General features: G+C 40.1%; 3 protein-coding genes across 3 annotated transcripts; 1 reads left to right on the forward strand and 2 right to left on the reverse strand.

Moving 5' to 3' along the window:
* Nucleotides 1-1,538: 1,538 nt before the first annotated feature.
* LOC140778257 (uncharacterized) lies at nucleotides 1,539-5,078 on the reverse strand. The gene is made up of 2 exons (XM_073122888.1): nucleotides 4,656-5,078; nucleotides 1,539-2,035 (listed from the first exon to the last, which is right to left on the reverse strand). The coding sequence occupies exons 1-2, from the start codon at nucleotides 4,984-4,986 to the stop codon at nucleotides 1,776-1,778; spliced, it is 591 nt and encodes a 196-aa protein (XP_072978989.1). The 5' UTR covers nucleotides 4,987-5,078; the 3' UTR covers nucleotides 1,539-1,775.
* Nucleotides 5,079-8,815: 3,737 nt separating this feature from the next.
* Nucleotides 8,816-12,653, forward strand: LOC140777245 (beta carbonic anhydrase 5, chloroplastic-like). The gene is made up of 9 exons (XM_073121230.1): nucleotides 8,816-9,066; nucleotides 9,158-9,225; nucleotides 10,576-10,734; nucleotides 10,813-10,861; nucleotides 11,078-11,191; nucleotides 11,394-11,447; nucleotides 11,569-11,651; nucleotides 11,743-11,848; nucleotides 12,182-12,653. The coding sequence occupies exons 1-9, from the start codon at nucleotides 8,968-8,970 to the stop codon at nucleotides 12,377-12,379; spliced, it is 930 nt and encodes a 309-aa protein (XP_072977331.1). The 5' UTR covers nucleotides 8,816-8,967; the 3' UTR covers nucleotides 12,380-12,653.
* Nucleotides 12,654-12,729: 76 nt separating this feature from the next.
* LOC140777246 (transcription factor bHLH30-like) lies at nucleotides 12,730-14,969 on the reverse strand. Its single transcript, XM_073121231.1, has 3 exons — nucleotides 13,728-14,969; nucleotides 13,416-13,624; nucleotides 12,730-13,324 (listed from the first exon to the last, which is right to left on the reverse strand). The coding sequence occupies exons 1-3, from the start codon at nucleotides 13,813-13,815 to the stop codon at nucleotides 12,902-12,904; spliced, it is 720 nt and encodes a 239-aa protein (XP_072977332.1). The 5' UTR covers nucleotides 13,816-14,969; the 3' UTR covers nucleotides 12,730-12,901.
* Between the last annotated feature and the right edge of the window lie 256 nt (nucleotides 14,970-15,225).

The following is a 15,225-nucleotide window of genomic DNA, read 5'->3' on the forward strand; positions in this document are numbered from 1 at the left end:
GAGAGAGGGAGAAAGAGAGAGAGAGAGAGAGAGAGAGAGAGAGAGAGAGAGAGAGAAGGAGGGAAGCTCACCGGCGCTAGTGGAGGTGGCGGCGGCAGTGGGTAGAGAGAGAGTGTGTGTTTGAGAGAGAGAGAGAAAGAGAGAAAGGTGAGAAAGAACCCGAAAGAAAGAAGAGAGAGAGAGAGAGGAAGAAAAAGGAGAGGTAGTGGGGAGGGAGGCTGCGGCGACGGCCCACCGTGCCAGCTCGCTCGGCCAGGTTGGCCGGGCCAGCGCTTGGGGCACGTGGCGCCCATCTCCGTTGCCACTACATGGCACGAGCTGTCGTGCCATGCAGTGCAGGAAATTTTCTTTTTTTTTTAATTTTAATTTATTTTTATTTTTATTTTTAACCTTGGGTTATTACAGAATGGCTAAATTATGGCTGCACCGTTATTGGCGCGACTCATGATGCAGACCCTAATCTTAGAGTTAACAGAAATCCACCTTTTACATTCCAGCACTATTAGATTAATAGATCAGTTAACAGAGTTTGCCACCCATTAACTGTCTTAACTATGCTAAGAGAGTCACTAAAGACCCAACAATCATCATGATCTAAAAAATCTGCCACCATCTTTAGGCTCTCCAGCAAGACAAGAGCTTCACATGTTAAAGCATCGGAGCAATATTCCAAATGGATGCTTTTAGCAATGTAAAACCAGTTCGGGTGCTTGAGAAATAAGATGCCGAGGCCTCACAAACTGTTGCCTCTCCATGAAACACCGACAGCACACCAGATTGTTGTCTTGCAGCTTCTCCTGACCTAGATAGTAGGCTGTATTTGGGTTCTCCAGACCGTGAATAACCCCTTCTAAAGCATTCAAACCTTTCACTTTTATAAGGCTGGGTGGCCAATGCCTCTTTCAATAAAATTGGAATAGGTCTTGACCAAAGGATTAAAGGATCCACGTGTACACTCATCTAATTATAAGCAAGGTTTTCCAATTGAGCAAGTGCTGACTACGTTTGGCAATCCCTTTCGAACTCAATTAAAAGGGTTGAATTGAATTTATAACGGTGAGATGCTTCTGCTCCACCCAATTGGATAAGTCGTAACGAACATCAATCTTAGCTTTTTTGTCTTAAAAGCTAAAAGCGCTAACAAGATTAATAATTTATTTCTCCTCAATATATAGATCAATGTTTTATATCAAATTGATATGTTTACTATTGCAATTACCAAAACTAGTATTAGTAGTATAAAATAAGTGCTGAAAAAGATCAATATTTTTTATGTAAAAGTAAAATATTGCACTTAGTATAAAATGCTAACCAGTTTCGTTCATTTTTTTTTTTTTGGCCGATTGGACCACTTAGGTGACAGCATACTAAGTGACTCCTATTTGAATTAGAAGCTGGCTACGCTCTGAATTCTTCTTTAATGCAATTTGGAAACAAAGAAAGGTTTGCTTGCATAATTATATGATAAGCCTTTCAGACTTGCAAATCAAGAACAACCCAGATACAATAAAATGGAAAACGCCTATGAGCATCAGCAGTTCATTGAAGCGAAAGTCATAATATTATTGATTTTTCTGAATATTACAAGTAAGCAAACAAGTGTACCAACAGACTCGGGCACATAATATAATTAACCCAGCTTCACATCTGCAACTACATGTACGTTGCACAACACACTCTAACACGACGAAAAAAATATATAAGCAATTCACTCTCCTTCTAATGTAAAAGCATGATCACCACAACCAGATAGAGAAGTAGTACTCTCTCCCAGTTCATGGGTTAGATGTTGCAGGAGGTGGGGATAAGAAAGGAATAGGTGGCATCTGGAACCCAGGGACTGATGGAATCGTCGTCGGAATGGAAGGCATTGGAGGCAAACTCGTAGGAATGGATGGAATAGTGGGCAAAGAGGGCATCGGAGGCAACGTCGTCGGTACCGTCGGGATAACCGGCACGGTGGTCGGAATAGTTGGCATTGGTGGCAAAGATGGCTTTGGAAGTGTAGGCATTGCTGGCATCGGAGGCAGAGTTGGTGTAACCACAGGTGTAGGAGTGTCTAAAAGGCGGCGAGCCGCGAGGGTTTCGTCGACGGCCGCCAAGGCTACAAGGAAAGCCAGGAGGCACCACTTAGCATGAGAAGCCATAGGTGCTTTGCGAGGATCAAACACTTTGGAGGAGTACTTTGCTTGTCGTAAACTTTGTGATGAGAGGTAATTAACAGAGAGCGCATGGGACCATTTTATAGCTATGAGATCCAGAGGGATCTGATGGAATAACCCCCTTAGTTGTTGATCCGTGGATAAGAGCAGTTTAGTGGTTGTTCACCGTTCCATCCTTTTGGATTGAATTGAAATTGAAGGTACTTAATTAGGACTTTTCTTCTGGTAGATTGCAATTGGTTTATCTGTGTTGACCGATGCCAATTTACGTGGGCCGGCCTTCGTTTGATAATGTGATGAAAGGTCTTTGATTTAGTTGGATTTGATTGAGCTCTGTTATATAAATTATCATACGTCTATATTTCTTAGTTTGTTTGTTGAGTGTCGATCACCGTATGTAAATTAAACCCACGTTATAAAGACAGCCGTTATCTAGCCTTCATCGTTATGACTCTATGTTAGCTATGCGAGTATCACTAGCTTCGCACGTGTTTTGTTTTTGTTTTTTTTTATTATTTAAGAGTCCCAAGATACGTGATTAAGAATGAAATCAATACTTAATTCCACCTACATTTTGGCCAATACATTAAATTGTCTAAGTGTTGACTTTAAACCATGTATAAAATATATAGCTATTGTTTCAAACTAAACGACATTGAGACGTTGTTTAAAGTTGCCGCGTTGTTGAAGTACTCGTCCAAAACTACTATACTGTTGGGCTATTAGCCAAATTTATTGAGCTATTATTTAGCTAAGCATATGTTAACGATTTACATGTGTGTTGTATTAAATGTCAAGTGGGTGATAAAAGCGGAAGCAAAACATAATAACAAAATCAATAAATTTGAGAAAATTTTTAATATATATGATAATAATGATGAAATAGCAATAAATAATTTCTAATTATATATTAGACATCTTAATATAGATAATCTCAAGAATAGAAACAATAAAGATTATAGAAAGAGAATGACAAAGTTTATGTGGTCTGGCAATATGTTTACATCCATGGATAGAACAATTTTTTTTCATTATGTAAAACTCTTGTTACAAATAATTTCTCAACTCTAATATTTCTCAATATAATAATGGCTAATTTTTTAAATATTTTTTTAAGCATAAAAGTCATAAAGTTTCTACTTTAATATTTACAGAACTGACTTAAGCTAGAGAAATTCTGCCATACGTTCGAATGCTTATAGATCTGTTCAAATGCTTCCGGAATCCAAATCTAAAGCACAGAAGGGTAGTTGAATGTTTGCAAAGTGCAAATCTTCTCTGATTTTTGTGTCGAACATCTCCAGAGCATTAAAATACATTTGACACAGCAAAATAGAACGACTAATTTAAGCCAAACTTCAATAATGTGTCCATTCTAGCTCTCAAAGTTAAGCACGAAGACTGTAACTGTGCCACAATACCATCTTTCAATATTATGCTAACTTATTAGTGTCGATGCATCTTTCAATAGAATTGGAATAGGTCCTGACCGAAGGATTAAAGGATCCATGTGTACGCTCATCTAATTAATTCACGACTGCCACCCCGTGATTAGACTTGTAATTATAAGCAAAGCTTTCCTATTGAGCAAGTGCCGGCCACGTTTGGCAAACCCTTTCTCCTAAATAAACGCCATAGATAATAAGAACAGTTTCGAGAACCCAAGGGGAACTCAATCAAAAAGGTTGAATTTATAAGAGTGAGACGCTTCAGCTCCACTCAATCAGACAAATCGTAACGAACGTCAACCTTAGCTTTTTTATCTTAAAAGCTAAAAGCGCTAACAAGATTAATAATTTATTTCTCCTTAATATATAGATCAATGCTTTATATCAAAACTTGATATGTTTACTATTGCAATTACCAAAACTAGTATTAGTAGTATAAATAAGTGTTGAAAAGATCAATGTTTTATATGTAAAAGTAAAATATTGCACTTAATATAAAATGCTAACCAGTTTCGTTTTCTTTTTTTTCCGATTGGACCACTTAGGTGACAGTATACTAAGTGACTCCTATTTGAATTAGAAGCTGGCTGGCTACGCTCTGAATTCTTCTTTAATGCAATTTGGAAACAAAGAAAGGTTTGCTTGCATAATTATAAGAAGAGCCTTTCAGACTTGCAAATCAACAACAACCCAGATACGATAAAATGCAAAAGGCCTGTGTGCATCAGCAGTTCATTGAAGCGAAAGTCACAATATTATTTATTTTTCTGAGTATTACAAGCAAACAAGCAGGTGTACAAACAAACTCGGGCACATAATAACATCAACTCAGCTTCACATCTGCAATCACATGTACGTTGCACAACACAGTCTAACACGACGAGAAAGAAGAAGAAGAAGCAATTCACTGTCCTAATGTAAAAGCATGATCACAACAACCAGATAGGGAAGTAGTACCCTCTCCCAATTCATGGGTTAGATGTTGCAGGAGGTGGGGATAAGAAAGGAATAGGTGGCATCTGGAAACCAGGAATTGTTGGAATTGTCGTCGGAATGGAAGGCATTGGAGGCAAACTCTTAGGAATTGATGGAATAGTGGGCAAAGAGGGCATCGGAGGCAACGTCGTCGGTACCGTCGGGATTACCGGCACGGTGGTCGGAATAGTTGGCATTGGTGGCAAAGATGGCTTTGGAAGTATAGGCATGGATGGCATTGGAGGCAATTGAGTCATTGGAAGTGTTGGTATTGATGGCAAAGTTGGTGAAGCCACAGGTGTAGGAGTGTCTAAAAGGCGGCGAGCCGCCGCGAGGGTTTCGTCGACGGCTACCAAGGATACAAGCAAAGCCAGGAGGCACCACTTAGCATGAGAAGCCATAGTTGAAAGAGAGCTTAAACAATGCCAATTCACAACAGTACTTTGGAAGTCTTGTCTACGAAGTAGTACTAAATCTTTGTGATGATAAGTAACAGCGTGTAGTTGGGCAATTTTATAGCTAGAGGTCTTGAGAGTTTCTGAGGTAATAATAAACCTTTCGGTGGTTGATTTGTTGTTAAGGGCGTCTAAAGTTGTTCAACTCCTACACATTCCAATTAATGGAAGGACCTTGGGGGCTTTGATCTTTCAGCTGGTAGATTGTAAAAATTAGTTGTCGATTCTGTTGACAAAGTACAAACTAGGTGGTATGATTTATTGTAGTTATATGCTTCTTTATTCCTGTAGGAGTGACTTGTCCACAGGAAGATGAGCTACCTAATTTTGTCACTAAAAAGAGCTGAAACAAAAGGACCATAGAGGATCTCATCCATTCAACTGTGAGGCTAATTTGGTCGCTCATCTATCTAGTATTCCGTGGTAGATCAACTACTTTTGAAAAGTGAGTTACTAAACGCACAAAATTAACGGATTCGTGGGTGATATATCTATCTTGTTCATCTTTCAAAGCTTTTTATTTAAAAAAAAATATATTGAACTTTATGTTTTAATGCTACTAAATTATTATAAAAAAAATAAAGTTACTGTTCACAAAAAAAGTTACCGTAAAAAAAGCTTATTGATAGGTATTAATTAACACCAAGACATTGACGTGTCAATTCGACAAGTCCGAGATTTTCTTTTTTTTTTTTGTGCGCGGGTTGACGGCCTAACAAAGGTCAACAATTGCTGTTTAACAATCTCCTAACAGATTATTATTAAAATTAATAAATATGTATAACTAATTAAAATATTTTTTTTTAAATTTAGAATGTAAATATTTATCGATAATTTTTATCTCCATATAAAATAATATATATTATATTGTATTATAATATTGAGTATAATATTTGATAACTTTTAAACTATTTTTAATAATTTATGCGAGAACAAAATAGTTTTTTTTAATGCAAGTTATACTTTAATAATCATTAGTTACATTTAACTGATAAAATGATATTTTTAATGGTAATTATAATATTTTGAAGATTAAAGTGACAATAACAATATGTTGAAAGTTTTCGGTGACAATTATGTAAAATTCCTAATAAACTATAGTTCCACTGGCGATTTAAACTCTGGCCTCTCATCCCTCCACCACTCCCAAACTGACTCTGTTAATGCTAAATACTCCCCCCCAAACCACCCCTCCCCAAACAAAAGGAAGGCTTTCAAGTTTCTTTCCTTTGAGAGTCTCCTCTCTCAAACTTGATTACCAAACTAGCTCCCACAATGATACCGAGATGCCTATCGTGGCGAGGCCGTAAACGCTGCAAGCTCCCCAATGAACGTCATGGCATAGAATTATTGAGGGTGTGGAGACGCCTCGATAATTCATAACCTCATGAGCGAAGGTATAGCCCGCAAGTTAAAGTACATGTACAATCTCCAATCTCACATAGGACGCCCCGGTGAAAAGTTGTAGACTCACAACCCTATAATGATTCGTGAGGCTTTTGTTAACTATTTTAAGTCCATGTTTAATTCTTCTCACTCTCCCCCTGTCCATGAACTATTACCTTATAACTGGTTTAATCTTCCACATTAAGCTTAGCGGTGAAGATCTCAGTGGCATCTTGGATCTCCTCTCCATGGAAGATATTGGAGCTGCTCTTAGAATGATGGGTCTTGATTAATTCTTGATCATGCCCCTAGACCAGATGGCCTGAATGCAAGGTTTTTTCACCTTCACTAGGAGGACATGAAGCATGATGTTTGCGACTGTATCAAAAGTTTCTTCTCAAATAGAGCTCTGGACGAGAATCTCAATAGGACTAATAGAATCCTCATCTCAAAGATAGACACACTTTGCAGAGTCACCAACTTTCGTCGTATCAGCCTATGTAACAACATATATAAGTTAATCATGAAGCTTCTCACCGACTTGTCTTAAACCCCTCCTCAATCACATTATCTCTTGACAATCACTTTCTTGCTCGAGAAGCCATTTGCTACCTTAAAAACACCAAATGCATGAGTGCAGCGTCCATGCTTAAAGGAAAACTCTCAAAAGCCTTTGACCATATTGAATAAAGCTTCCTTGGTGACTATATAAAGATCTACAACTTTTTAAATGAATTCATCACTCTCGTTCATGCTTACATCTTGACCACCTTGCTCTCCGTCGACATAGATAGCCACACTGATGGTTTCTTCTCTTCCTCACATGGTCTTCGTTGAGGATGCTCATTCTCGTCATCTCTCTTTATCCTCGGATCAAGCATCTTATCTCTTATTCTGGATGATGAGCTCAATCTTCATGGGTTAAGTAGTATTTGCATGGCTAGAGGTGCTAACCCCATCAACCATCTCTTGTTTATTGACGACTTGCTTCTATTTGGGAAAGCCACCCCACGAAGTTGCCACCCTGAAGGTCAGGATCCTTGACCGTAAAGATTCTCTACCTCATCAATTCATTTTTGCTGCCAAAGTCCAAAACCTCTACATTCACTTTCTTACCGGCAAATTCAAGAGCAAGCTTGCAACCTAGAAAGCAAGATGCCTCATTCATGCAGAACATCTAATCATCATCAGATATGTTCTTTAACTCCTTGCCCATCTACTTCATAGCAAGCAGCATCCTCCTTCAAGCTATCTTAACTAAACTCAACAAACTATCTCGTGATTTTTATTGGGGTTTATTTTAACAATGAACAGTTGCCACCTCTACTTGAAGAACTAGGAACTCGTCTATTGGTGGCCTTGGTATTAGCAGCTCCACCTTGAAGGGATCTGGAAGGTACGCAACGTCAATCTTCAGATAGATCAATGCATGTCCCATGCAAATTGTTGGAGAAGCTTCAAATATCATCCGAGGTAGTGCCACCGACCCCTTGACGATTTCTGTTGACTTCCACTGGGACTCTTCAAGCTCAAAATCTTTCTGTCGATCGTGGGTGGAAGCCTCTTGGAGAGGTGGGCATGTAGGTGAGAGTGGTATCTACATCTGATGTACCCAGCTTTCGAAGTCTATTTCTTTAGATCAATGTGAGAATTATTTAAGTGGTGAAGCCCTTCAGTTCTCTATGGGATCGAGGCTATCATTAGCAAACAAACGCCCCTGTGTAACTGTGTTATTTCATCTTCTATAACTGTTAAGCGGTGGTCAAAGCTATCGACGTTCCTCACTGCTGTACAGACTGAACAATGCATCCCATTGTTCATGAGAATGCACTAGGTGTATCTTCATATCTGGGTATTTTTTACAAGTAATCGTTCATACTTTAGCTACACTTTGTGTTTCAAGATCAACGTTGTAAAAAATGAACTGATCCACGATTTAGTTCGTAAATTGGTTTTCCCTCAAAAAAAAGAAAAAGAAAAAAGAAAATTGCACCGAAGTGCAAATTGTCTTATTTTGCAATTGAAATACACGTTGGTTGGTCTCGATCACGCACGTGGCGTCCTACTGTTCTACAAGGGTTTTCCTTCTTATTCGGAATGAACACCGGATCATTCTATCAGTCCGGTTCCACCGTTTGCTCCTCGTAGGACCCACTGGCCTCAGAACAAACCGGGGTCCGCATCCCGCGGAAAATATAATCAGGAGCCGCGCATAGATTTTTCTATAGGACCATCAGTTTCTGCCGCTCACTAAAGGACGATCGCCTTACGTGGATTATTATACGGATGATATATTCCACGCGTATAAACTTTTATGAGCACTATGTCAAGCATTATTGAACTTAAGCTCCTCCGCCAATTTGTAAAGCGTTTATAATATCGTTCTTTGTTTTCTCCGTCAAACCATCGTCTATTGCCACCACGCCATCGAGGGCTCTCTTTCTCTCCATCCTCTTCCTACCCGTCAAATGACCAAGATCCCAAACCCTAGCCCCGGATTCAAACCTGAACCTAACTCTAACCCCGGATCAAACTCCTCCAATGGCTGCTCTCCTGCGAGCTCCTCTGTTCTCCGGCTCCGCAATCTCGGGTTGTGAAGCATCCGATGGCTTCGCCACAACGCCCGCGAGAGATCTCAAGGTGATATGGTTTCCTCGTTGTTCTTCTTCTTCGGAAGGAATGGTCGGGCGTTGTGAGTTTATCTTTGATGATCCGTTTACCTTTTGAGCAGATCTCTGGATCACCTCTGAGATTGGGTGGAACACGCAATGAGCGTGTGAGGATTTCGCTATTCACTGCGTAAGTTCTGTTTTAGCTCTTTTCCTAGAGTTTTCGTCTAGATTGATAGGAGAAATGATAACTTATATGGGAGAATTGGGTCGATTTGGTGCTCCAAATTGATTAATTGAGTATTTACATCTTACTGGAGTAGAAAGGCAAGTTAGAATTGCAAATGTTGATCACGGAACTTTGTTGTATTGAATTCTTTGTTTGCAACTCGGCTTAACCTTTCCATGACATTGGTGGATGAGAGTTACAGCATTCACTTACCAACTAATTGTGGGTTAACACTGTAAAAGTTGAATAATATTTCTGCTGATGGGTGAATCCGTATTAGGTTAGAAATGAGTTCAGGTTGTTATAACCTGTAAAACATTGACGAGAAATATAAAGGGGAGAACAGATGAAGAGAGAATTTCATGCTCCAAACTATTGAATGCATGTGACATTGTACATTAAGCAACTTAATTTTCAGGACGTGATACACATTAGACTTTGCTTTCCATCTCTTGGTTTTGTTCCTAATGATTGTAAGAAGATGCTAAATATTTCCCATATATGTATAAGGTGAAACCTAAAGAAGTCAAGGAAGATAAGATTTGACTAGACTGGTCCATCTGCTGCTCTACAATAGGGCTAATTCAGGAACTGATGTATATGAATATTGATATATCACATATCATATATATAGTCCATAAAGTTACATCAATATTTAGATCGGCGACAAGTCTGATCACCAGTCCTGAAAAGGAAATTATAATTGAGGTACTTCAGTAACAATTTTGTTGTGATATTCCCTAATGCACTTTGGCCCGTATGTTGGGATTTGTTATCCGTGATCATATTGTTGGTATATTCCATTTGTTTACAAATATATGAGTATTAGATAATAGTTATGACTGGACATGGAGTACTAAATATTGTTCAAGATATGACCATATTGTCTATTTCCTATCTGGTGATTACTTGGAAGTCTAACTGAGACATGGTATGGACACAGTAGCTTGTGGAGGTGACCATTGTGTTGCTCCCTTATAATCTGCACAATCTTTTAATGATGTCGCTTAGATGGAGTTCAACTTGTAAGAGATTTGTCATAACCTGACGTGATTTCTCATGTGGTACTTCTACTGTACTGACAAGTACTTGAAGATTATTTTTTCGAGATTTTGGTGCAGCTGCTATGATCATTCTTCACCTGCTGATGAGGCCAAATAAAATCACTTCGAACTTGTAACTGTGAAGTTATGCATGGGGCTTGTTTTTAGGCTTTGCATATATTGGAATGAGGCTATTTTCGAGTATATATAACCTGACCTTCTAATGATGGAAATTATGAACTTTAATAAAAGACATCTCTATTTGCAGGGCAAAACGTTCATGTATAATAAGGGCTTCAAAAGACTCTTTTGGCTTCACTAGAGAACTTAGAGAAAGTGAACATATATTAGATGAAAAAGATCAAGTTCTTGATCCATTCAAGGAGATGAAATGTAGATTCCTGGAGTTCAAAAGGCGAAATTTTGTGTAAGTGGGCTCATACATTTATAAGATCACTTAAAAGAGCATTATGTTTTATTTTCAACTGACTGATGGCATAAACAGGGAAGATCACATTCATTATCAGAGTCTTGCTCAAAGGCAAGAACCTAAGGTAATACAACAAAATAGGACTATGGTTAATGCATGACGTCTTCTCTAATATGTTTGGTAACTCGTACCTTTTTTCCTTGAGTATACATACGTATAATGATTTTTTTTTCTTATATATCCTTCGTGATTTGATCATTTTTACAACACCTCAGACTTCTCTGTCATTTGTTCTTATGGTGTTCTAGTATTCTTCCTGAGTTGGCAGTTTTAATTGCAGTTCATGGTAATCGCATGTGCAGACTCTAGGGTCTGTCCTTCCAGCATCTTGGGGTTTCATCCTGGAGAAGCATTCACAGTCCGTAATGTTGCAAATTTGGTTCCATCATTCCAGGTGCTGCTCAATTACATACAAATTCATATACACACAAGCATAGACAGAGATACACATATAGAGCATTTTCCTGTATACATGTATACATAAATATATATGTATGTTCCTAAATCAAATAGATCATGCTAAGCAATTGGCTAGTTCTTTTTCTCTATTATAAGTTGTAACCAATCTGGGCCTAACTCATTCATATTATTTGCAGCACGGGGCCTCAGAAACTAGTGCGGCGCTTGAGTTTGCTGTTAATTCTCTGGAGGCATGGAACTTAATATACAGTGATTATAGTTATTTTACATACTTGAATATTTATGAATCTTGTGATTCCTGAGGCACTTTAAGTTATTTCCTTGAAAAACACTATTTGTAGCTTTGTGTAGGTTGAAAATATATTAGTTGTTGGTCACAGCCGCTGTGGAGGCATTCAGGCTCTTATGAGTTTGAAAGATGAAGCTGATTCCAGGTACCCAGAATATTAAATATCTTTCAAATTCATTCCAGTACATCTATCAGTCATCCTTTTTTCATTTGTTCTTTATACATTAAATCTGCAGAAGCTTTATCAAAGATTGGGTTATAGTTGGGAAAACTGCAAGGTTAACCACAAAAGCTGCAGCTGGAAATCTGAGCTTTGAAATGCAATGCCGTCATTGTGAAAAGGTATTTTCTCTTCATTTCTTTATGAAACTTTATTTTGTCTGAACTCATCTGCCAGTTCAAGGATGCATATAAATATATGTATGAGCACCATTAGGCCTAAACTTTTAAGTTGAATTGAAGTTTATTATGCATGTTAAATCACGGTTCCTTCATGAGTATACTTCCTATTTCAATTGTGATTAGATTCTCCAATTAACTTGGTCATCTGGTCTACCAAACACGCAAAAGAGAAAACTCGATTAGGCATACTTGATTAACTTGAGGCATGCACAGTGTTTAGTGAGATCAAGCTCTTGGTCACCCTTTCCTTGTTGTGTTTTTGAGTTCTTACAGGAATCAATTAATAGTTCTCTGTTGAACTTGCTGACATACCCATGGATAGAGAAAAGGGTAAACGAAGGAAAGCTCTCACTTCATGGGGCCTACTACAACTTTATTGATTGCACCTTTGAGAAGTGGACACTTCTGTACAGGAAAGCATTGGAGGGTGGCAGCAAATATGCCATCAAAAATCGATCAGTCTGGTCTTGAGAATCAATCTCAGCTCATGGTTCACGAACCTATTATTTTATATATATATATATATATATATATATATATATACACCTCCTTACGCTTGTAGACGTGGTCAGCTTGCATTGTTGCCTTCCTATTAAATAATGTAAATTGTTTTGGAATTAGTTTTTTTCCACCCCTCTTTTTAGCAGTTAAGATTATTTCTGCGTGAAACGTCTGTTCGGTCATCTTGTTGTAGCCATGATTATGATTATAAAAAATTCAATTTCTTCGAGTGCTATTTATATACTGAGTTGTAATTTGTAAGGAGGTTGCTCTATTCGATGCCTCATCTGACGTCAAACCATCGGCTAACTAAAGCTTTAGAACAACCAGTTATATTATATTATAGTTAGTTGGTCAATCAGCCGATGCCATCGTCAACAAACAGACAGTGAGAGAAAGTTTAATCAACAGAATATTGACAAAAGTAAACAGGAGTTAGCATCAAAAGGTTAATTCCTATCTCCTTTCTATCATCACCCCCAACTTTTTTAATTACGTCTTGCTGAGCCGGGGAGACAGGCGCGGGCGCTTGAAACTCTCGGCCACCCCACCACTCCGGTTCAGCAGAACGGCCCGCAACGCCGCTTGCAGAGCCGCCCGGCTCTCTTCTCCCACCATCTCCACCTCGAGCAAGCTCCTGGTCCGCCCACCGACCGTCGCCATCTCCGCGCGTACCGCTCTCGCCCGGACCGACCCGACCGCCCGGCTCAGTTCGCCCATCAAACCCGGTCGATCCGCGCAGCAAACCCACGCCCTCACCCTCTTCCCCTCCTCTACCTCCTCCGCCAACTCCACTCCCACCTCGTCTCCTTCACCGGGGAGCAGCACCCCCACTCCCACCGCCACGTCATCCGCCTTCCCCCGCAGCTCCCGCACGTGCCGCACCACCTCACCTAGCAGCGCCGCCTTATCCATCTGCACCACCACCCTCCGGTTAATCCCTAGCCGTCTGATTACACCTGGACGCAGGAGAGAGAAAGAGAGAGTGAGAGAGAAGAGGTCTTACTCTGGAGGCCGAGGGGAGGAGGCTACGTAACGTGGCAAGGTGGCCGTTGATCCGCTGCCGCCGCTTCCGCTCCGCCTCGCTGTGGCTTCGGGTGGATCTCGAGGTCGCCAGGATCGGACCTCCACCGTCAATTACCGTCTCCGTCTCGTTGGCTCCAAGAGGTCCCATCTCAACTTCGGGTCGAAGCCTAGCATCCGGTGCACGGAGAACTTAATATTAGGAATAAAGCACAAGGTAAATGAGGATTTTGACAATTAAGATAACAAATCAACAACAGTCTATATAAGGAAAGTCGTGGTATAGAATCCAAACCAAATAGGAGCGAATCCGCAATCAAGTTGATTTCTTCCTCCTGACTCTTTGCTTTGTGCTTCACTACGGAGAATGAGAGAAGTTGCATGGCTGTCTTTCTCTTCGGATCCACAATTTAAACGGAGGGGTGAACATCTCCTTTTCCTTTTTCACCGATAAAAGTGAAGGAAAAAAAAGAAAGAGATTAACTTGACCCTCTTTTCTTCTTTTTACTGTGGCATGGACGTGGTAACGAGAGAGTAGAAAGCAGAAGAGGAGAGAGAGACGGGAGTTGATAGGGCTTTTAGGGAACAGGGAGCAGCGCGGCGCATCACTCCGACATGCTTTACTCTTTAGTTTCTGTTTTCATTCTTTTTTCGTTGTTTCTTCTTTTCTTTTTTGTTTTTGTCGCATCCGGAGCTGGAGAAACCCTGAGCGCTCCGCCGGATCCAACAAGCTGGAAATCCGAAAGACAAAATAAAAAGCTCGACTCTGGTCGGATGAGAACTGGCGAAGAATGATGCCGTACTCTTTTTTGCTTTTGACCGCTACATGTTATCGTGCGAATTGCATGCCTACTGTAGACAAAGGAAAGAGCAACTGGGTTCGATCGGGTCCCATCCGTGTGAGGTGTCCGTCCAATGGGATTGGTAGGCATGATTCCATTTTGGCTTTGATATGAAGTGTCTATATCTTTATCCATATGATAAAATTTGATAGCTCGAGCCTCGAGTGCAGTAGCCCTCCTATGGTCACGGTAAAATAGGACAACAGTAGGCACTGTGATCGATTCTTTGCCATCCTTTCAACCACGCCTTTGAGGCTTTGGCGTGTCACAGGGAATGGGAACAAGGAGTGATAGCGGAGCAGGGAATGCATCCCAAGCTTAGGTCACCCGCAGGTAAAAGCAGACGCGAAAGCAGGAGGGGCGGATGGAATTCAAAAGGTTTCACACGACCATTTTTCCAAAGGCCAAGAATACTCGCATTCAAGTTGGCCATATAAGCTGGGAGATCCCTGACAGAGGCTTTGGGACCCCTCTTTTGCTCCTTCCCCACCTTACATGATCCAACAAAAGCCGAAGAACATGGGTCCTACGCAACATCCCTACTCATACTGTGCAGCCAAAGTTGCAGCTCTTTCTCTGAACAATTCTTAGGGCCGACCTTTGACCTCGGTTGGACCAGTCGATTTGAGCTGATTTCAGAAATGCAACAATCGCGCAAATATATTAAGACAAGTATAATCTAGGGGCCGTTCGGCTTGCCGACAAAAGAACAGTCCCAACAACCAATAATGGTGAATTCCGGTAAGAGGGGGTGCTTATCCAACAAAAACTCCTCCCAATAATGGTAGTGCAGGCATTTCACCCAGACGAAACTCTTCTAAGCGAAATAGTACACACCTGCTTATCCAACAAAAACGAAAAGGGAATCGTGCATAAAGAGACAGTGAGTGTCACGAAGACACTCGCTGTAGTCTTTTTTATTATCCTTCTATCTAGCAATTTGGCTGCTAT

Source organism: Typha angustifolia, chromosome 15 (genome assembly GCF_048772165.1).
Source record: "Typha angustifolia cultivar Huaian chromosome 15, ASM4877216v1, whole genome shotgun sequence".
Taxonomy (NCBI): Eukaryota; Viridiplantae; Streptophyta; class Magnoliopsida; order Poales; family Typhaceae; genus Typha; species Typha angustifolia.